Below are 22839 nucleotides of genomic sequence, written 5' to 3'. Positions count from 1 at the left end.
TATAGAGGTTTGGTAAAAGTAATTCCCGCTTTATATAAGCTAGGGATATTTAGGTCAAGTTACGTTAATTTTTAAAGGTGAAAATTTCACTTCGGGTGAAATCTGACTTCCAGAATTATAAAGTTTACCTTAAACTGTAATAAACACAAAAAGAGATGTTTGGCAGAGTAGAATTAATCATCTTTCTGTAAAGTGAAGATAATGACATTTAACCTTTCTTAAGTAAATGGCTTTCTGAAGATCTTTGGAGGCTCTGTGTAGCTTTAGAATCTGTGACCCAAAAAGATGGTTCCATCACTTTGTATTTTCATCCGTATAACCATAAATTATTCTTTTAATAAAGAAAGAAGAAAGTTATGTAAATAATTTAATGTATACTAAATAGATTGGAAACTTTGAAAATACAGAAAATATAAGTTAAGATACTATTTTTTTCTCTTTGTTTCTATTTTTATATGATTATCAATGTACTGTGTTTTCCTTTGGGAACACATGAATTTATGACACTTGAGAAAACAAACCAAAAAACCTCACAAATTACACTCAGTGAAATTTTGAGTAAAAAATTATATGAGTACATTTTTATAGGCTGTTATTCCTTTTTGATTCTTCTTTCTTCTTTTTTTAAATAGAAGTCAGCGATGAGAAACCACACAACAGTAACAACCTTTATTCTTCTTGGACTAAGCAATGATCCACAATTACAGGTGGTTATTTTTCTTCTCCTTTTTTTCACTTACTTATTGAGCGTCACTGGAAATCTAATCATCATCACCCTTACCCTGCTATATTCACACCTCAAGACACCCATGTATTTCTTTCTTCGAAATTTCTCATTTTTAGAAATCTCATTCACAACTGTCTGCATCCCCAAATTTCTTGTCAGTATGGCAACAGGTGATAAGACCATTTCTTACAACAATTGTGCAGCACAGCTGTTTTTTACTATTCTCTTGGGTGCAACCGAATTTTTTCTTCTGGCTGCCATGTCCTATGACCGCTACATGGCCATCTGCAAACCCCTGCATTACATGACCATCATGAGTGACAGAGTGTGCAACTTACTGGTCTTTGCATCATGGTTGGCTGGTTTCATAATAATTTTTCCACCACTCCTCGTGGGTCTCCAGCTTGATTTCTGTGCAGCCAACACTGTAGATCATTTCTTCTGTGATGTATCTCCTATATTACAACTCTCTTGCACAGACACAGATAAAGTAGAAATAATGATGCTTCTCTCAGCCATTCTAACTCTCCTGGTTACTCTGGTGTTAGTTATTCTCTCCTACACAAACATCATTAGGACTATTCTGAAGATACCTTCTTCTCAAAAGAGGAGGAAAGCCTTTTCTACATGTTCTTCTCACATGGTGGTTGTGTCCATTTCTTATGGAAGTTGCATCTTCATGTATGTGAAACCCTCTGCCAAGCAAAGAGTGTCTTTAAATAAAGGGATAGCTCTGCTCAGTACTTCTGTTACCCCCATGTTGAATCCTTTTATTTATACACTGAGAAACAGACAAGTGAAATATGCTTTTAAGCTCATGATCAAAAATATTGAGGCTTTCTCAATGAAGTGAACAACATTAGTGACATTCTTGAGTTTATAAGTAAAATAAATCAAGAAGTGTGAAGTGTGTTGTACATCTCTTCTATGTTTGTGTTCTACATAATATTACTATCTTACATGACTTACAATGTTCATTGTGACTTGCCTAAAAATCCCAGTCTAACTTTCACTTCTATTTTCTCCTCATGCTAAGATCACATATACATCTCTTATATGTGATCATATTCATTTGCCTTTTGATTTGGTGACTCTGTTGATTTCCTTTAAAAATTGCCTCAGAGGAAGACAAAGTGGGACTTCAATTTTCCTTGTTCCTTTCCACCATTGAGAAATTTAGAGATTCAGTTTGGTGTATATTCTATGCAGAGTTTAGTACCCCACCTAGATTTGATCACCTAATCAGCTTTTCTGTAGTGGATTCCAAGTTTGAATTCTGAATAGAAATTTGGAACAAACCAATTTAATGCATTTCTTAAACTACACACATTGATAGTTTCAAATTTTCAACCAGGCTTGGACTTCTGGTATATTTTTAGAAACAGATTGAAGAAAATCTAGAGATGTTAAGGCATTACTGCCTTGCAATAACCAGATAAATTATTGCTAACATGAACTAATTGCTTACAATGGCCAGGTTTATGAAATGCACTAGCCTGTATCTTGAAAACAGCATAAGACAGGTATTATCATACTCACTTATGAGTAACAATCTTTAGCCTATTTAAAGCTTAAATAACTTGCTGGATTAGAATAATTAATACTGTGAAAGTGACCATAGTACCCAGATTCAATGATTCCCTATTAAAATAGATCAGTTTTCATTCCAGTCCCAAACAAGGGCAATGCCAAAGAGTGTTTAAACTACTATACAACCGCACTCATTTCACATCCTAGCATGTAATGCTCAAAACCCTTCAAGCTAGGTTTCAACAGTATGTGAACTGAGAAGTTCCATATGTACAGGCTGGATTTAGAAAAGGCAGAGGAACCAGGGATCAAATTGCCAACAGCCGTTGGATCATAGAAAAGGCAATGGAATTTCAGAAAGACATCTGCTTCATTGAATATGCTAAAGCCTTTGACTGTGTGGATCATAACAAACTGTGGAAAATTCTGAAAAGAGATGGGAATAGCAGACCACCTTACCTGCCTCCTGAGAAACCTGTATGCAGGTCAAGAAGCAATAGTTAGAACTGGGCATGGAGCAAACAACTGGTTCAAAATTGGGAAAGGAGTACATCAAGGCTGTATATTGTCACCCTGCTTATTTAACTAATATGCAGAGTTCATCATGCGAATGATGGGCTGAATGAAGCACAAGCTGGAATCAAGATTGCCAGGAGAAATATCAATAACCTCAGATATGCAGATAACATCATTCTTATGGCAGAAAGTGAAGAAGAACTAAAGAGCCTCTTGATGAAGGTGAAAGAAGAGAGTGAAAAACCTGGCTTAAAACTCACCATTCAAAACACTAATATCATGTCATTGGATCCAATCACTTCATGGCAAATAGATGGGGGAAACAATGGAAACAGTGACAGACTTTATTTTCTTGGGCTCCAAAATCATTGAGAATGATGACTGCAGCCATGAAATTAAAAGACGCTTGTTCCTTGGAATAAAAGCTATGAAAACCTAGACAGTGTATTAAAAAGCAGAGACATCACTTTGCTGACAAAAGTCCATATAGGTCAAAGCTATGGTTTTACCAGTAGCATGCATGGATGTGAGAGTTGAACCATCAAGAATACTGAGCACTAAAGAACTGATGTTTTCAAACTGTGTAGTGGAGAAGACTCTTGAGAGTCCCTTTGACAGCAAGATCAAACCAGTCAATCTTAAAGGAAGTCAACCCTGAATATTCTTTGGAAGGACTGATGCTGAAGCTAAAGTTCCAATACTTTGGCCACTTGATGCCAAGCATTGGAAAAGACCCTGATGCTAGGAAAGATTGAGGGCACGGGGAGAAAGGGGTGGCAGAGGATGAGTTTGTTGGATGGCATCATCAACTCTATGGACATGAGTTTGAGCAAACTCCAGGAGATAGTGAAGGACAAGGAAACCTGGCATGTTGCAATCCATGGGGTCATGAAGAGTTGAACATGACTGAGCAATTGAATGACAAAATCAAAATATCCATATTTTTCACAGAACTAGGATAAATACTCTTAATGTTTATATGGACCCAAAACAGACCCATAATTGCAAAATGATCCTGAGAAAGAGATCAAAGCTGGAAGTATAACTCTTCCATATTTCAGACTATACTTCAAAGCCACAGTAATGAAAACAATGTGCTATGGACACAAAAACAGACACATAGATCAACGGAACAGAATAAAGAGCCCAGAAATACACTAACTCATCTATGGGCAATTAGTTTACAACAAAGGAAGGAAGAGGGCTTCTCAGATAACACTGGTGGTAAAAGACTTGCTTGCCAGTGCAGGAGACATAAAAGATGCGGGTTCTATCCTGGGGTTGGGAAGTTCCCTTGGAGGAGGGCATGACAACCCACTCCAGTATTCTTGCCTGGACAATTCCATGGGCAGAGGAGCCTGGTGGGCTACAGCCCATGGAGTCACAAAGAGTTGGATGTGACTGAAGTGACTTAGACTGCAGGCATGCATGCACAAAGGAAGGAAGAAGGTACAATGGAGAAATGACCATCTCTTCATTAAGTTTTGAATATCCATTCATCCATGATGGTCATAACTTTGTGGTGGTAAAGTATGCTGTAGTAAACATGGGGGCCCTTATATCTTTTTGAATGAGTTAATTTTCTTCAGATAAATGCCAAGAAGTGGAATTTCTAGATCATATAGTATTTCCATTTTTAATTTCTTTGTGAACTTTATAGTATTTCCCGTAGTGGCTACATCATTTACATTCCCACTAATAAGTCACAATTGTTCTTTCTCCACATCACTTGTTATTTGTTGTCTTTTTTTTTTTTTGGTTGTCTTTTTAATAATAGTTACTCTAAAATGTGTGAATTGATATCTCATTGCATTATTCTCCAGTGATAACAATTTTGAGTTATCTTTTCATGTGTCAGTTGTCCATCTGCATGCCTTTTAAAAAATGTCTATTCAGCATTTCCACATATTTTTGCCAATATTTCAAGTTAGGGATCAGTTGGTTGCATCTACACTATTTTGGTTCTAGATACTAATCTCTGGCAAGTGTTCAGGTCTTTGGAGAAAATGCAATTTGACCACGTTTATTGGGCAAACTGATGAGCAAAAGTCAGATTTCATCTCTCTCATCTCTTCCTTATCCCTGGGACCTAGATTAAGGATGTAGTCACTGAATCCAACTCTTCCCAGAAAGGAGTTATCTCCTTTCATTTCTTCCTGGTAGTGATCAGAATAAGGGGTTTGGGGATAGAGAGATATACATATCTACTTGGAAAACCCAAGATTCCATCTAGATTATTCTTGGGAATGAGATTTTACTTTCCCCTAACTACATCCCCTAATCAATCTGGTTGGCACACCTCCCAGGTGGCAACATCTTCACAAGGGAGGACCTTACGGATTTGCACTTAATTCTGGTCCAGTTCAATTCAGTTGCTCAGTCATGTCTGACTGTTTGCAACACCATGGACTACAGCACGTCAGGCCTCCCTGTCCATCACCAACTCCTGGAGTTCACTCCATCTCACGTCCATTGAGTCAGTAATGCCATCCAATCATCTCACCCTCTGTCTTCCCCTTCTTCTCCTGCCTTCAGTCTTTCCCAGCATCAGGATCTTTTCAAATGAGTCAGTTCTTCAGATCAGATGGCCAAAGTATTGGAGTTTCAGTTTCAGTATCGGTCCTTCCAATGAATATTCAGGACTGATTTCCTTTAGGATGAACTGGTTGGATCTCCTTGTAGTCAAAGGGACTCTCAAGAGTCTTCTCCAACACCACAGTTCAAAAACATCAACTCTTCGGTGCTCAGCCTTCTTTATAGTCCAACTCTCACATCCATACATGACTACTGGAAAAACCATAACTTTGACTGGACAGACTTTGTTGGCAAAGTAATGTCTCTGCTTTTTAATATGCTGTCTAGGTTGGTCATAACTTTTCCAAGGAGCAAGCATCTTTTAATTTCATGACTGCAGTCACCATCTTCAGTGATTTTGGAGCCCCCGAAAATGAAGTCTGACACTGTTTCCACTGTTTCCCCATCTATTTGCCATGAAGTGATGGGACCAGATGCCATGATCTTAGTTTTTTGAATGTTGAGTTTTAAGCCAGTTTTTTCACTCTCCTGTTTCAATTTCATCAAGGGGCTCTTTAGTTCTTCACTTTCTGCCATTAGGGTGGTGTCATCTGCATATCTGAGGCTATTGATATTTCTCCCACAGTCTTGAATCCAGCTTGTGCTTCATCCAGCCCAGTGTTTCTCATGATGTAACCTGCATATAAGTTGAATAAACAGGGTGACAATATATAGCCTTGACATACTTCTTTCCCTATTTGGAACCAGTCTGTTGTTGCATGTCCAGTTCTGCTTATGCTTCCTGACCTCCTTCAGATTTCTCAAGAGGCAGGTCAGGTGGTCTGGTATTCCCGTTTCTCTCAGAATTTTCCACAGTTTGTTGTGATTCACACAATCAAAGGCTTTGGCATAGTCAATAAAGTAGAAGTAGATGCTTTTCTGGAACACTCTTTCTTTTTTGATGATCCAGTGGATGTTTGCAATTTGATCTCTAGTTCCTCTACCTTTTCTAAATCCAGCTTAAACATCTGGAATTTCACAGTTCATGTATTGCTGAAGCCTAGCTTGGAGAACTTTGAGCATTAATTTACTAATGTGTGAGATCAGTGCAATTTTGTCGTAGTCTGAGCATTCTTTGGCATTGCCTTTCTTTGGGATTGGGATGAAAACTGAGCTTTTCCAATTCTGGTTAATTTCATTAAAAGGGACTTGTCATTCAGTCACTTGACCCTTCTAAAAAAAGACTGAGTGTGAGTAGGTGATGTTGGAAACACTGATGAAATTATACTAAGTGAAAAGGAGCACCAATTTTTCGGGAATTGCAGGGACAGAATAACCTAGCATTTAGTGAGAAAATACCTTCAGTTAAGTTCAGTTCAGTTGCGCAATTGTGTCTGATTCTTTGCGACCCCATGAATCACAGCACGCTAGGCTTCCCTGTCCATCACCAACTCCCGGAGTTCACCCAAACTCACATCCATCGAGTTGGGATGCCATCCAGCCATTTCATCCTCTGTCGTCCCCTTCTCCTCCTACCCCCAATCCCTCCCAGCATCAGAGTCTGTTCCAATGAGCCAATTCTTCGCATGAGGCGGCCAAAGTATTGGAGTTTCAGGTTTAGCATCAGTCCTTCCAAAGAACACCCAGGACTGATCTTTAGAATGGACTTGTTGGATCTCCTTGCCAGCCAAGGGATTCTCAAGAGTCTTTTCCAATACCACAGTTCAAAAGCATCAATTCTTCAGCGCTCAGCTTTCTTCACAGTCCAACTCTCACATCCATACATGACTACTGGAAAAACCATAGCCTTGACTAGACAGACCTTTGTTGGCAAGGTAATGTCTCTGCTTTTGAATACCTTAGACCTTAGCAAGCATGAGTTGGGACAAACATTTATGATCTTTGTCAGTAAGAACTATCCCTGGAGCCTCCCTCCAGAAGAAAAACACTCCACTGCAGATCTCTTGAACTGTTGCAAGCAACTTAAGTTGACATGACAGTTGGTTCTTCAATCCTCACTGAGAAAGTTTATCAAGATAAAAGACACAATAGGGGAGGTCACTAGCAGCAACCCCCCATCGTAAGGCGAAATATTCCTTGATGCTTTTCCCACCCCTACTCTCAGCCAGTAAGGGTGAAAAATATCACATGTCTGGTGGCATGAACAGATTGGATTGATTTAGGATTAAATTGGATTAAATAAAATAGAACAGACTGAGTTAAAACATTCCATCCAAAACCAAGTTACAGGATGGAAACCCTGAAGCCTTACCAGCCAGGTGGAAGGCTATACTGGTAAAATAAGATTTTAATCTGGGTGCCTCTTGCAGCAAAATTGTAAACACTTTCTAAGAAACCTTATGCACACTTGGGTTTGTATCTCTTGTGTGAAGACTGAGCATTGGGCTGACTCTTTTTTTTTTTTTTAACTTTCTTTTTTTAAAATATAAATTTATTTATTTTAATTGAATGTTAATTACTTTACAATATTGTATTGGTTTTGCCATATATCAACATGAATCCACCATAGGTATACACATGTTCCCCATCCTGAACCCCCCTCCCTCTTCCCCCGTACCATCCCTCTGGGTCAGTGCTGACTCTTCTGAAATATTTGTGACTTGCACCTTAGGAGTGAGAGAAAAGTCCTCCAGTTTAATTAGAGAGCTCAACAGAATGATGTGCTTATGAGAAATTTCAACAGAAGTCAAAATGCTTTATAAATAAGAGGTGGGTTTACTTGTATATGTGTCTATACCTCTTGTGGGAAGTCTTGTCCTGGACTGCCTTCTCAAGAATGTTTTACAGCTTTTGCATGTTTTTCATTTCTTTCAGAAAATTAAAGACATTCTCTTCTAATTGGACAAATTTAGGCAGATTTTCCCTTTAAAAAGTTGAGAATTAACTAACTTTGGGGTTCCTCTAAGGTTATTATTGATAAGGGAGCATACTGTAAACAACATCCACTAGGGGTTCTCATGGAATTTAGAGGAAAAGGGGAAATGTGAGAATAGGAAGCTCATGCTTTCACCTATGTAGTGAATAATAAAATTTCTGTCTCTGTGACAGTAGGCTGTGTTGTTTTGTCAATATTTGTGAAGTGGTGATGGGCTAACCTGTTTGCCTCTTAAGTGGGATAAAACTTCATACCATTCTTAGGTTTGTATGATATTCTAGATCTGGTAGAGTATGAGAAAGATAAATATCACAGTAACTTAAAAATTGTTTATTTTTATCTCATTTAAATATTCAGGCTGGTATGCTAAAAACTCTTCATTAAGTCTTTGTGTTTCTATGCTGACGTAGCCTATGATCGGCTCAGGAACCTGAGTGTGTTCTGTCTTGTTGATTCACCATTCCTACTGAGATTTCGAATATTCATGGCTCAGAATACTTCCATTCCAACTGCATTATAACAGTGGGGGTGGGGGGAGAGAAAGAAGAGAACAAACCCCTTCTATCAAAGGATATGCCTGAAAGTTGCACAAAGTATCTCCGTTTACATCTTTTGAACAGAATTTAGTCAAATGATCACAGCAAGTTGCAAGAAAGGCTAGCTACATGTACACATAGATGAACATTCTATTTATAGTGAAGAAATAGAGAATGCTCAGTTATTGTAAACTATTAATTTGCATTCTATTAGACAATACTACAGACACTATTTAGAAAACAAAAAGAACAACTTTTCTTTGGGCATGCCTGAATTGTTAATAATTATGCATTTAGCCTAAGATACAACGTTTTCTATAACAAGCTGTGTTCTCCATCTAATGTTCTTAGTATTTATTACTAGTTAAAATAAAATAATCTTTTTTCTTTCTCCTTTCAAATCTTTATCTTTGTATCTGGGATTTCAAAACATGAATGTGTGGAAGGGCAATAATATATTAAACAAATTATACTTAATTCTTTGGAAATACATTAAAAGCAGTTATATCTATATATATATTAAATTATTTAGTACCTAGAGAGAACAGTTTCTAATATACAAATTTGTTGTCCATTGGGAAATAGTGTTCATGAAACTCATCCTCCTGAGAATTCTCCATCATCTTTAGATATTTTCCTTCGGGGCACAGAAGGCATAAACACTACATGTGGTCAAGAGTTTATTAATTTGAAAAAAAAAAAGAGTTTATTAATTTGTAGGGCACTCTGGGTAGTACATAGAAAAGTATTCAGTATATAATGGGGACTTTAAAGTAGTAGCCGAAAAACTGTGTTAAAAGTTCTAATCAATTTGTTTCAAACTTTGCAATATATGTAACAAACTATAATCACAGATTGTGAAGTGGAGTGAAATGCATTTGGAGAGGAATGAAATATCAGTATGCTGTTCAGCATGATGATGAAAACTAAATATTGAGGCAAAGATATTTCACATGAATAAATATGTATATGTATATATATATATATATATATATATAGTCTGTAAAAAAGATGTTGGATTTTTAAATGTTTTTGGCAGAATGATTTAAGAGTCAACATATGAAAAGAATTGGTATGTCTTAAAATGTAAAGATAATATTTTCTTTTATATACATATGTGTGTATAGGTATATAAACATTAGTTCTATTTTACCTTTTAAATTTTGATTTAGGAAAAAAACAGTGAAAGAAGTGTAATGCAACATAACAAAAATTTAGTCTTGAAATTCTTTTTTTTTTTTTTTGTAATTTAGCTGGTATTCACAATATCTAATACAGCTAACCCTAACTGTGTTCATAGACCTTCTTTCTAATGGTTTGTAATGTAAATTTTTTATAGCCTCTATTGGGGAATTGTTGCTGTGATATGATTGGTGAAGCTGGACAAAGGAATGATATAACATGATAAAATTCTTATAAGATTATTTAGATATATGCATTCTACAATTGTTGCCATTATGATAAATTGTGTAAATGAGAAAAAAATTATAACAGATTGCTGCACAATTTTCTGAATGTTCAAATAATGTCCAAGAAAAATGTCATCTCTTTTCATTCATAAATTTATATATATTAATATGTATGGTTTTGATACATGAATTTGAGCAAATACACTATATTCTGGCTTCTAATTATTCATAAAAATGTTTTACTGCTAAGAGGACAGCTTTAGAGAGAACACATTTTCAGTTAATCTTCATGCCCACTTTTACTGGCTGTACAAACCTGAACAATCTGTCTCACAATATATGCCAGTGAGGGGAATAGTCGTAAATAGACAATATTTCTTTAATTGCACATTACCCAGACACTTAATATCCTTACAATAGGGACATATGTGTCTCTCAATATTTGTGTCACCCTATTATGTGATTCATTATGTATTGAAATTTGCCAGTTAATCGTCTTTTTTTAGACTATGCTACTCTCAAAATTGTTCATGTTTTCAGTCTGTATTTTAGATAGAGAACAAAAAGGTAAGTATAAGGAATATAAGCAGATGGAGAGAAATTTCATTCATAAAAATTTCCTCCTTTAATATTTACATATTTTAACCTTACTTTAATTTTTCCTTCAAACTCACTACCCTATCCCTGAAAAACTTTTCTTACCTCTCTTGATTTACATAGAGCTTTACAATTATGTTTCTATTTCTCTTAACTTCCTCCACTTCATACAATTTCATGATGCCATATTTATGTTTATCTCTTTGCCTCTATATCCCTTATCCTTAGTTTTCACTTTATTCTACCACATCCATTCTCAGAATCACAACCAGCAGAGGAAAACTGCAATCTCTCAGTACACACATTGACTGCACAGACTGCACTTGCAGATTTTGTGTTAGCGTGCAAAATGGGAATGACAGGTCACATCAGAGACTGAGGAGATGGAAATACTATAGAAAAACAAAAAATAAGACTTAAAAAAATTTCTATTTATTGAGCTAGTTATTTTTCGTTGGGCTTCCCCGGTGGCTTACATGGTAATGCAGGAGACCTGGGTTGAATCGCTGGGTTGGGAAGATCCCCTGGAGAAAGGAATGGCAACCCACTCCGGTATTCTTGCCTGGAGAATCCCATGGTCAGAGGAACCTGGCAGCCGGTCCATGGCGTCGCAAAGAGTTGGACACAACTGAGCGACTAACACATACACATTTTTGGCTACTCTGGGTCGTCGTTGCTGTGTGGGCTTTCTCTAGTTCCTGGGAGTATGGTCTGCTCTGCATAGTTGTAGTGTACGGGCTTTTCATTGGAGTGGCTTCTCTTGTTGCAGAGCACAGGCTCTAGAGTGCAGGCTCAGTAGTTGTCATGCAGGGGCCTACTTACTGTGCAGCGTATGAGATTCTCTTGAACCCGAAGTCAAAGTGGTGTCCCCTTCACTGCATGGTGAACTCTCAACCACTGGGCCACTAGGGCAACCCAAGAACAGAAAATAAGACTATTTCCAATGCCCCATATTAATTTATATGAAATTGGATCAGGTTAGCTATGAAGATAAATGAGTCTAAAATCAGGCATTTGAGTTTGATTAATTGAGTAAAATGGAAACGATGTACTGCTGCTGCTGCTAAGTCGCTTCAGTCGTGTCTGACTCTGTGCGACCCCATAGACAGCAACCTACCAGGCTCCTCCCTCCCTGGTATTCTCCAGGCAACAACACTGGAGTGGGTTGCCATTTCCTTCTCCAATGCATGAAAATGAAAAGTGAAAGTGAAGTCACTCAGTTGTGTCCGACTCTTTGAGATCCCCTGGACTGTAGCCCTTCAGACTCCTCCATCCATGGGATTTACCAGGCAAGAGTACTGGAGTGTGGTGCCATTGCCTTCTCCTAGCTCTGTTTATTGAGGATGAATAGTGCGTGTGTGTATGAAACCTGGGCTTCAATGATATATATAATTTTTATTCTAGTCTGAGAACTTAATTGAACAGGAAATGGCATATACCCAAACTCTTGGATGATATAATGAGAGAAAAAGCATTTATTATACTTTAAAAGTTCTTTATATCCCTGATTGACTTACATAAAAACTATCAACAATTACTACTGTTATATAGATAATTCTCTAAAAGAACTGCAAGCTGAACTTTTAATTAATCTATGCAGATATTTTGCACATGCATCTATTACTATCTCTGAAAAAATAAAACACTTTTAAAACAGGAATGAACTTTGTTTTGCTGTACATGAAAAATTGCTTTGCTGCTGCTGCTGCTAAGTTGCTTCAGTGATGTCCAACTCTATGTGATGGATGGCAGCACACCAGGCTCCCCCATCTCTGGGATTCTCCAGGCAAGGACACTGGAGTGGGTTGCCATTTCCTTCTCCAATTAATAAAAGTGAAAAGTGAAAGTGATTTGCTCGGTCGAGTCCCACTCTTAGTGACTCCATGGACTGCAGCCTACCAGGCTCTTCTGTCCATAGGATTCTCCACCAAGAGTACTGGAGTTGGTTGCCATTACCTAACTTTACCTTAAATAATGTTTATTCCTGTTATGTCTCCCTTGGGTTCTTTTTTTTTTCTTTTTCTTCTATTCAGACAGAGCAATTGTCAGAAAACTAGAATGGGAAATCATACAAGGGTGGTAGTGTTTATTCTAGCAGGTTTAACAACTGACCCACAAATGAAAATTGTTTTATTTATCTTCCTACTACTCACCTACTTGCTAAGCATCACTGGCAATCTGATTATCATCACACTCACCCTGCTAGATACTCACCTGAAGACCCCCATGTACTTTTTCCTTTGAAATTTTTCCTTTTTAGAAATTTCATATACTACTACATGCATCCCTAAATTGCTGCTTATGATGGCAACAGGAGACAAAACCATTTCCTATAACAGTTGTGTGACTCAAGTGTTTTTTGCCTTTCTTCTTGGAGCATCTGAATTTTACTTACTGGCAGCAATGTCCTATGACTGCTATGTCGCCATCTGTAAGCGCTTGCATTACACAACCATCATGAACAGTAAAATCTACATGCAACTTGTCCTCAGTTGTTGGTTTGCTGGATTCTTTGTCATCTTTCCACCACTCCTCTATGGCCTAAACCTTGACTTCTGTGCCTCCAACGTTGTTGATCATTTCTATTGCGACACAACTCCCCTCCTACAAATCTCCTGCTCAGATACAAAGTTAATCAAGATGATGGGATTCATCTCAGCTGTGGTGACACTGGTGATCACATTGGTAATGGTGATCATATCATATACCTGTATTACCTTGACCATTCTAAGAAGTCCCTCAGCTAGTCATAGGAGAAAGGCTTTTACAATGTGTTCTTCTCACATGGTTGTGATATCCCTTTCTTACGGCAGCTCCATCTTTATGTATGTTAAACCTTCAGTCAAACAAAGAATATCTTTTTCCAAAGTAATTTCAGTGCTCAACACCTCTGTTACTCCACTTTTGAATCCTTTCATTTATACCTTAAGGAACCAACAAGTGAAGATAGCCTTCATGAATATGATACACAGAGTTGTTTCTTTCTCAAAGAAATGAATATGATTTGCACTATACATAAGGAAGATAAACAAAAAGGCATCAATCAACAACAGCATATCCAATGTAGTTCTAATACATATTTCCTGTGCTTTTACTCTAATTTCTACAACATTAATCTTTATTTAAAGCTTTATTTTTACACAAATTTTGTGCTAGAATTTTAATTTTATTCTTCTATATTTATTTTGAATCTCACCTTCTTTGTACATGTAAAAGAAGTTGAGACACATTTTTAATTTGTTTCTTTATCTCTCAGTTCTAGTTAGTCAAGCCTAAAAGTAACCTTACATTTGAACTATATTTGAAGCAGCTTGTAATGCCATGTTATTGCTATCTTTTAGTTGTTATCATTTAATACCTATTTAAATCTAATATTCATGTATATTTTTCATACTACTAATTTATTAATGCACATTCTATTTAAAACAATAGAAAATTAAAACAAATTAATATAATGTTCATGTTCATATTTTAAGTGTTTATTAAATATGATTATCATTTTAATACATTCTTTAGAAATTAGTTCTTTATAAGAAAGTATATATATGGAATTTAGAAAGATGGTAACAATAATCCTGCATGTGAGACAGCAAAAGAGACACAGATGTATAGAACAGTCTTTTGGACTCTGTGGGAGAGGGTGAGGGTGGGATGATTTGGGAGAATGGCATTGAAACATGTATAATATCATATATGAAATGAATTGCCAGTCTAGGTTCGATGCATGATACTGGATGCTTGGGGCTGGTGCACTGGGACGACCCAGAGGGATGGTACGTGGAGGGAAGAGGGAGGGGGGTTCAGGATGGGGAACATGTGTATACCTGTGGCAGATTCATGTTGGTATATGGCAAAACCAATACAATATTGTAAAGTATTTAACCTCCAATTAAAATAAATAAATTTATATTAAAAAAAAAGAAAGTATATTTGAATACTACCTTAAGAGCAAAATAAATGATAGGCAGGAAGAAAACTACATATAATATGTAATTGACCAGACAATTTTATATATTTGTTTAAAAACCATAAAATGAACTATATTTTAAAGGCTATTTGGATCTTAAACATAATCTTAGGGAAAATGTATATTTAAACAAATTATTCCATTTTTGGTGATAATTTAAGTACATACATATATACCTTTTGAGACAATCTAATTAAAATAAGACTTGCTGCTAAGTCGCTTCAGTCCTGTCCAACTCAGCGACCGCATGGACTGCAGCCCACCAGGCTCCTCCATCTGTGGGATTTTCTAGGCAAGAGTACTGGAGTGGGTTGCCAAAGTCTCTCTAAATTCCTTACTAATTTTGATTCTGTTATGTGCTAATTAGAGGAATGTCCTTTAAAAACATAAGTTCAAGTTAAACCACTACTTTATCATTGAGCTATTCTGAAATATTTTATATATTTTAAAGATATATCATCTACTCTGTATTTAACATACAGCATGTACTGAAACTCTTGATAAGGATGCAGCAGCTTTAAACTAAAATGTCCCAATTCCTATTTCTTTCTGTACCAAGGTAGATTAAAGTTACATCATCTGTCATCTTCATTATTTCAGTTGGTCCATGAAATATCAACTTGATTATTTCTATTCATGCCAGTACCATCACCTCTGAATCCTGAATCCTGAATCCTCAGAGAACTTACTACTACTTTTTTGTTTGTTTTTTATTAAATTAGATCTCTAACGCAACTTTTGTTTTCCATTCACAATCCAATTTATTTTTCCACAATAATAAGTGCGATTTTATTTTTTTAATATAAATTTATTTATTTTAATGGAGGTACTTCTATTTAAAAGTTGTGTTAGGATGGGAAATCTAACACAACTTTTAAATAGAAGTACAACTTACTTCTTAAGAAGGTTTCCATGTGAAATGCTAAAATACTTTATTCTTAAATGCTTTCACCTTTTCAGCTCTACTGAAGTAGGCTGAACAACAAATATATTATTAGAGATAAGAACTCAGTTTATTGACTACTCAGTAAATGACAGAAACTGGTAGGTATTTTATGTAAATCATATAATTTTGGAAACAATAGTGTGATATAAAAATCATTATCATTATGCATAAGAGCAAAGGATAGCTCAGTGAAGCCACTAGAAAGAAAAATCAAGAAAACAATCCTATTCATAATAATAATTAATAATTAATAATAATTAATAATTTCACCAAGAAGAATAAATTGCTCAAGAAGAAATTTAACCAGGGATGTGAAATATTTCTATTCTGAAATAGAATAGCAATGTTCTTCAGAGAGGATTTTCTGAAGTATAATCCTTTTCTGAAGTATAAAACATTGATGAAAGGCATTGAGTATGATGCAGATATATGGAAAGATATCCTGTGTTTATGGATTAAAAGAATTAATTATGTTGTTAATATATCCACACTACCCAAAGTTATCTACAGATTTAATGAAATCCCTGTTAAAATCCCTATGACGTTTTTCACAAAACTAGAACAAATAATCCTAAAATTTTATAGAAGCACAATAGATCTCAAATAGTCAATGAAATTTTCAGAAAAAAGAACAGTGCTGGAGATCTCACACTCCCTTACTTCAGACCATACTATAAAGTTACAGTCATCAAATCAGTATGGTCTTGCAAAAAAAAAAAAAAAAAAAAAAAACAGACACAGAGATCAATGGAACAGAATAGAAAGTCCAGAAACAGTGCATGATGGCTAAGACACTTCAGTCTTGTCCAACTCTTTGTGACCCTATGGACTGTAGCCCACCAGGCTCCTCTGTCCATGAGATTCTTCAGTTAAGAATACTGGACTGGGTTGCCATTCCTTAGCAAACAACTCAATTAAAAATTGGGCAGAAGGCCTGAATAGACATTATTTTTCTCCCAAAGATGGCCAACAGGCACATGAAAAGGTGCTCTACATCCCTGATCATCATATTTGGGAATCCTCTCTTCTAGTGTATTCCTTGTGCTTTCTCTTGTAGGTCTCCTGGAAGGAGGAAAACAAACAAACAAACACAAGCAACTGAAGAATGAGAAACCATACAGAAACAATAGAGTTTATCCTCCTGGGACTGTCAGATGACCCACAATTTCAGGCTGTGATCTTTGTCTTTCTGCTCATCACCTACATGCTCAGCATCACTGGGAACCTGACCATTATCACCCTGACCCTGCTGAATGCCCACCTCCAAACCCCTGTGTATTTCTTCCTCAGAAATTTCTCCATCTTAGAAATATCATTCACAACTGTCAGTATACCCAAGTTCCTAGCCACCATTATTACAGGAGATAAAACCAATTCTTTTAATGATTGCATTGCTCAGTTTTGTTTTTGTTTTTGTTTTTTTTTTCATTCTCTTGGGAGTCACTGAGTTTTACCTTCTGGCTGCCATGTCCTATGACTGTTACATTGCCATCTGCAAACCCCTGCATTACATGACCATCATGAATCACAGAGTCTGCACACTGCTTGTCTTCTCTTCCTGGCTAGTTTCATTCTTAATCATATTCCCTGCACTCATGTTGCTCTTAAACCTTGATTACTGTAGGTCTAATATTATTGACCATTTTGTCTGTGATTATTTTCCTCTGCTTCAACTGTCTTGTTCAGACGCAAACTTTCTCAAAATGATGGGGTTTTCCTGTGCTGTGTTTATTCTAATGTTCACTTTGGCATTAATAATTCTGTCCTATACACGCATCATCAGAACAGTTTTAAGAATTCCTTCTACTAGTCAGAGGACAAAGGCCTTTTCCACATGTTCTTCCCACATGATTGTCCTCTCCATCCCTTATGGCAGCTGCATTTTTATGTACATTAAACCCTCAGCCTAGGATAGGGTGTCTTTGAGCAAGGGGGTTGCTGTGCTAAACACCTCACTAGCCCTCACGCTGAACCCCTTCATTTACAGTGTACAGAATGAGCAAGTCAAACAAGCCTTCATGGACGTGGCAAGAAAGACTATTTTTCAGAAGCAAATGAAAATGATGTGCTATAATAAATTAGAGACATTTTGCAGGGCAACTTTAAAAAAATATATAATCAAGAATTTTATTCAAATCACAATGGCTTCCCTGTCAATCTAGTTTATTCTTTTTATTCCTAGGAGTTGAAAATCATATTTGTTTATACACTTCTCATTCAATTTGAACAACTTTTCTTATGTCTTTCTGACTCCCATTCTTCTGAACATTTTGTTAGTTACAATTTCTTAAGTTAAAAATTCTTTAATATAAATTCCTGTTTTGAGTTTGGATGTGATATTTAGTTTACTCAACACAGGAAATATAATCTTATGAATTTCATTTACAGTATATTTGACAGAAACTTTTTACCATTTTATAGTTTTTAAAAAATTTATGTTTATTATTTATTTTTTTACTGAATCTTCATTGCTTCTCGTGGGCTTTCTCTCGTGGGCTTGCCTTCTGTTGAGGCAAGATGGAGCTACTCTTTGTTGCAGTGCATGGGTCTCTTATTGCAGTGGCTTCTCTTGTTGTGGAGCAAGGGCTCTAGGCATGCAGACTTCCATAATTGCGGTGCATGGCGTCAGTAGTTGTAGCTGGTAGGCTCTAGAGTACTGGCTCAGTAGTTGTGGCAGAGGGACCTAGCTGCTCCATGGTATATGGGATCTTCCTGTCCCAGGGATTGTACTTGTGTCTCCTCATTAGCAGATGGATTCTTAGCCACTAGAGCCTCAGGGAAGTCTCTTCACTATTTATCTGGGGAAATGTTTTTAAATGCTGTATAGTTTATTGAAAAATGTGTGTATTTTCATTTAAAGACAGAAAGATTATTTATGGCACACGTTAATAAGGTATATCCTAATAATTTCTTCACCACCCTTATGGCAGAAAGTGAAGAAGAACTAAAGAGCCTCTCGATGAAAGTGAAAGAGGAGAGTGAAAAAATTGGCTTAAAGCTCAACATTCAGAAAACGAAGATCATGGCATCCAGGCCCATCACTTCACGGCAAATAGAAGGAGAAACAGTGGAAACAGTGCCCGACTTTATTTTGGGGGGCTGCAAAATCACTGCAGATGGTGACTGCAGCCATGAAATTAAAAGACACTTGATCCTTGGAAGAAAAGTTATGACCAACCTAGATGGCATATTAAAAAGCAAAGACATTACTTTGCCAACAAAGGTCCGTCTAATCAAAGTTATGGTTTTTCCAGTAGTCATGTATGGATGTGAGAGTTGAATCAAAAAAAAGCTAAGCCCTGAAGAATTGATGCTTTTGAACTGTCGTGTTGGAGAAGACTCTTGAGCATCCCTTGGACTGCAAGGAGACCCAGCAAGTCCATCCTAAAGGAAATCAGTCCTGAATGTTCATTGGAAGGACTGATGCTAAAGCTGAAACCCAATACTTTGGCCACCTGATGCGAAGAGCTGACTCATTTGAAAAAACCCTGATGCTGGGAAAGATTGAAGGAAGAGGAGAAGGGGATGACAGAGAATGAGATGGCTGGATGGCATTACAGACTCGATGGACGTGAGTCTGAGTGAACTCCGGGAGATGGTGATAGACAAGGCCTGGCGTGCTGCAGTCCATGGGGTCTCAAATAGTCGGACACAGCTGAGCGATTGAACTGAATGAACTGAATAATGTTTTCATTAATTAAAAACATAGTCTTTTAGCAATATGTGCTTTTGTAAATGTAGTGCTAGATGGATCACTATTTATTTCCAAATCCCATAGTAACTCAAGAGAAGTCAGTAGACACACATATATGTAGTAGAATATGGTGAAGAAATAACCATTTTAGATATGTAGGATTAAGTTCACTTTCTCCTATTCCACATAAAGTAAACTCTATTTTCTTATCTAGCTGAAATATATACACAGCTCCTTCCCAAGTTCAGGACTAGTTCGAAACAGGGCATATATCTAAATTATTTAATCCCTAAAATATTTATTTGTTTATTTGTACCTTAAACTATTTTATAACAAAATCACTTAAGTTTTGTAGAAGTTAAAATCTTGATAACAAAGCAGAATCTCCCCTTTGTATAGAAAATTAGGATTTCATGTGCTAAAATACTCTTCCACTTATTAAGGCCTTGCTGCTGCTGCTGCTGCTAAGTCGCTTCAGTAATGTCCCACTGTGTGCAACCCCATAGATGGCAGCCCAGCAGGCTCCGCTGTCCCTGGGATTTTCCAGGCAAGAACAGTGGAATGGGTTACCATTTCCTTCTCCAATGCATGAAAGTGAAAAGTGAAAGTGAAGTCGCTCAGTCTTGTCTGACTCTTCGCGACCCCATGGACTGCAGCCTACCAGGCTACTCCATCCATGGGATTTTCCAGGCAAGAGTACTGGAGTGGGGTGCCATCGCCTTCTCTGTATTAAGGCCTTAATGGTGCCTAAAGTATTTGGAAATATGGGTGTAGGTGTGTAGGTGTAGTGATTACAGATACCAAAATAACCCTCATTAATATAAACCACATTTTAGTAATAGAAAGTACAAACTTAATTAGTGGTGCAACATATTTAATAATCATTAAGAGATACACACACTTGAGAGATATATCATGTTTTCTTTTTTTTAAACAAAGGGAGGGGTGAGGATGGGAGTGATGGAAAATAGAAGGGAATTTAAATGTTAAAGGGAAGTTAAGTGTGGGTTCCCCATTTCTATCTTATCTCAAATATAATTTGCATATTAAATAAGGTGAATATCTGAAAAACTTAAGGTTTCTATAATCTCTAAGCAAATATTTTCCCATCAGTAAGTCAGGTGTAAGTTCAGGTAAGCCAGGTATATATAACTTACTATAGAAATGAAAATGAATTTGTAAAGCATATAACATAGTTAGCTATCAATAAATTATAATAATGTTTATTAACATTATCCTGCACATCTAAAAACTACAGATATATACAGATTATACTTTTCAGGTGATAAGAACTCTTAATATGAGATTTATCCACTTAAAAATTTAAAGACACGATACAGTGTTGTTGACTATAACACACTTTTTGTCAATTGATTAGCAATATCCACATTTCCCCCTCCCTCTCCCCCTGGCAACCACCATTCCACTATCTGAATCTAGGAGTTTGAGAATTTTCGGTTTATCACCTAAGTGAATTCTCGCAGTTTTTAACATTTTATGACTGGCTTATGATACTTAGCATAAGGCCCTCATGCTTCATCCATGCTGTTCTATATATTGAGATATTTTTCCTTTTTTAAGGCTGAATAATAGCCCAGTACTATCCCATTAAATGCATTTACTGTATTTTCTGTATCCATCCATCCTTCCCTAGACATTTGGGTTCCTTTCCATATCTTAACAATTGTGAATACTGCTGCAGTAACATGACAATGCTATCACTTACATACCCTGATTTCAATTATTTTAGATACATATCTGGAAATGGGGTTGCTAGATAACATGGTAGTTCTATTTTTAATTTTTGAAGGAAATCTGTACTGTTTCTCATAGTGGCTGCACAATGTGCATTCCCACCGACAATGTATCAGGATTGTAAATTCTCCACACCGTCATCAACACGTGTCTTTTATCATCTTGATAACAGCCATCCTGACAGGTGTGAGGTGACTTAATATTGTCCTTTTGATCTTCCTTTCTCTGAACATTAGTGGCAGTAAGTATCTAGCATATATTTGTTAGCCATTTATCTCCTTATATTTGTGTGTCTTCTTCGGGAAAATGTATACTTGAGTCTTCAGTCCTTTTATTAATTAAGTTATTAGGTTTGGGGGTTTGTCCGGCTTTTGTTCTATTGAGTTGTAAGACTTTCGTACATATTTTAGACATTAATCCCTTATCGGATACAGTGTCTGTAATATTCTCTTCTATTCTATAGCTTGTCTCTTCACTCTGCTGTTTTTCGACTCTTTCTTTGGTGGTGAAAGTGCTTTTTATTTTGATGTAATCCCACTGTTCTATCTACTTTTATTGCTTATGCTCCTGGGGTCATATCCATTAAGTCATTGCCCAGTCCAATATCATTCAGTTTTTCTGCTACGATTTCTTCTAAAGAGTTTTAAAACTTTATGTCTTATGTTTAAGCTGTAATCTGTTTTGAGTTGATTTTGTGTACAGTGTAACGTAAGGGTAGAATTTCCTTCTTTTGCATGTAGATGCCCAGTTTTTCCATAACTACTCTTTCAAAAGACTGTCTTTTCTCCCTTTATGGGTTTCTGGTGCCCTTTTCAAAGATCATTTCACTGTATATACCTGAGTGTTTTCTGGGCTCCCCATGCTGTGTAATTGATTAAGATGGCTATTGTTATGCTAGTACTCTATCAATTTAATAATCATAGCTTTCAATATATTTTGAAATCTGGAAGCCAGCTTTAGTTTTTATTCTGAAGATTTATTTGGCTATTCATGGTATTTTGTGATTCCTTATAAATTTTAGAATTTTTTTTCTGTTTCTGTAAAAAAATAATGCCATTGGTATTTGACAGGACTGCACTGAGTCTGTTGATTTTGTTGGGGAGCAGGACATATACATAAGTTTCCTCATCCATAAGTACTGAATTTTTTCCCATGTGTTTATGTCTTTAGTTTCTCCAAAGATTTGCATTTTTCAATGCATGTATCTTCTACCTTTTTAGTTAAGTTTATTCCAAAGTGCCTTATTCCTTTTAGTACTATTGCAACTTTCATTTTTTACTTAATTTCTTTTTCAGATAATTAATAGTATAAAAATGCATCTTACATTCTTAATGTTCATTCTATGTTCTGCAACTTTAAAAGTTTTTTACAAAGTGTGTAGAGTTTTCTATTATAAATCATGTCACCTGCAAATAGAGATGACTGGTTTATTGATTGATCAAATTTGTCCAATTATTCTAACTAGTAATTTCTGTACTATATTGAATATAAGGGCATCCTTGCTCGTTTCTAATTTTAGAAAAAAAGTTTTCAGTTTTTAATTTGAGTATAATGTTTCATATTTTTGATGAGAGTGAAAAAAGAGAGTGAAAAAGCTGGAATAAAACTCAACATTCCAAAAGGTAACAGCATGGCATCCACTACCATCACTTCATGGCAAATAGATGGGGGAAGAAAGTAGAAACAGTGACAGATTTTATTTTCTTGGGCTCCAAATTATTTTTGGCTGTGTATGGACAACAGAGGATGAGA

The 22839-nt window shown here is 36.3% G+C and overlaps 1 protein-coding gene and 2 pseudogenes across 1 annotated transcript; all 3 read left to right on the top strand.

The window, feature by feature from the left end:
- Positions 642–1580, top strand: LOC102181844 (olfactory receptor 6C74). The gene has a single exon (XM_005680454.2). It carries the CDS (start codon positions 642–644, stop codon positions 1578–1580), a length of 939 nt encoding a protein of 312 aa, XP_005680511.2.
- Positions 12784–13722, top strand: LOC102179741 (annotated as a pseudogene).
- On the top strand, positions 16744–17800 carry LOC108636105 (annotated as a pseudogene).

This window comes from Capra hircus, chromosome 5 (assembly GCF_001704415.2).
Source record: "Capra hircus breed San Clemente chromosome 5, ASM170441v1, whole genome shotgun sequence".
Lineage (NCBI taxonomy): Eukaryota > Metazoa > Chordata > Mammalia > Artiodactyla > Bovidae > Capra > Capra hircus.
This window is presented reverse-complemented; position numbering and strand designations above follow the sequence as displayed.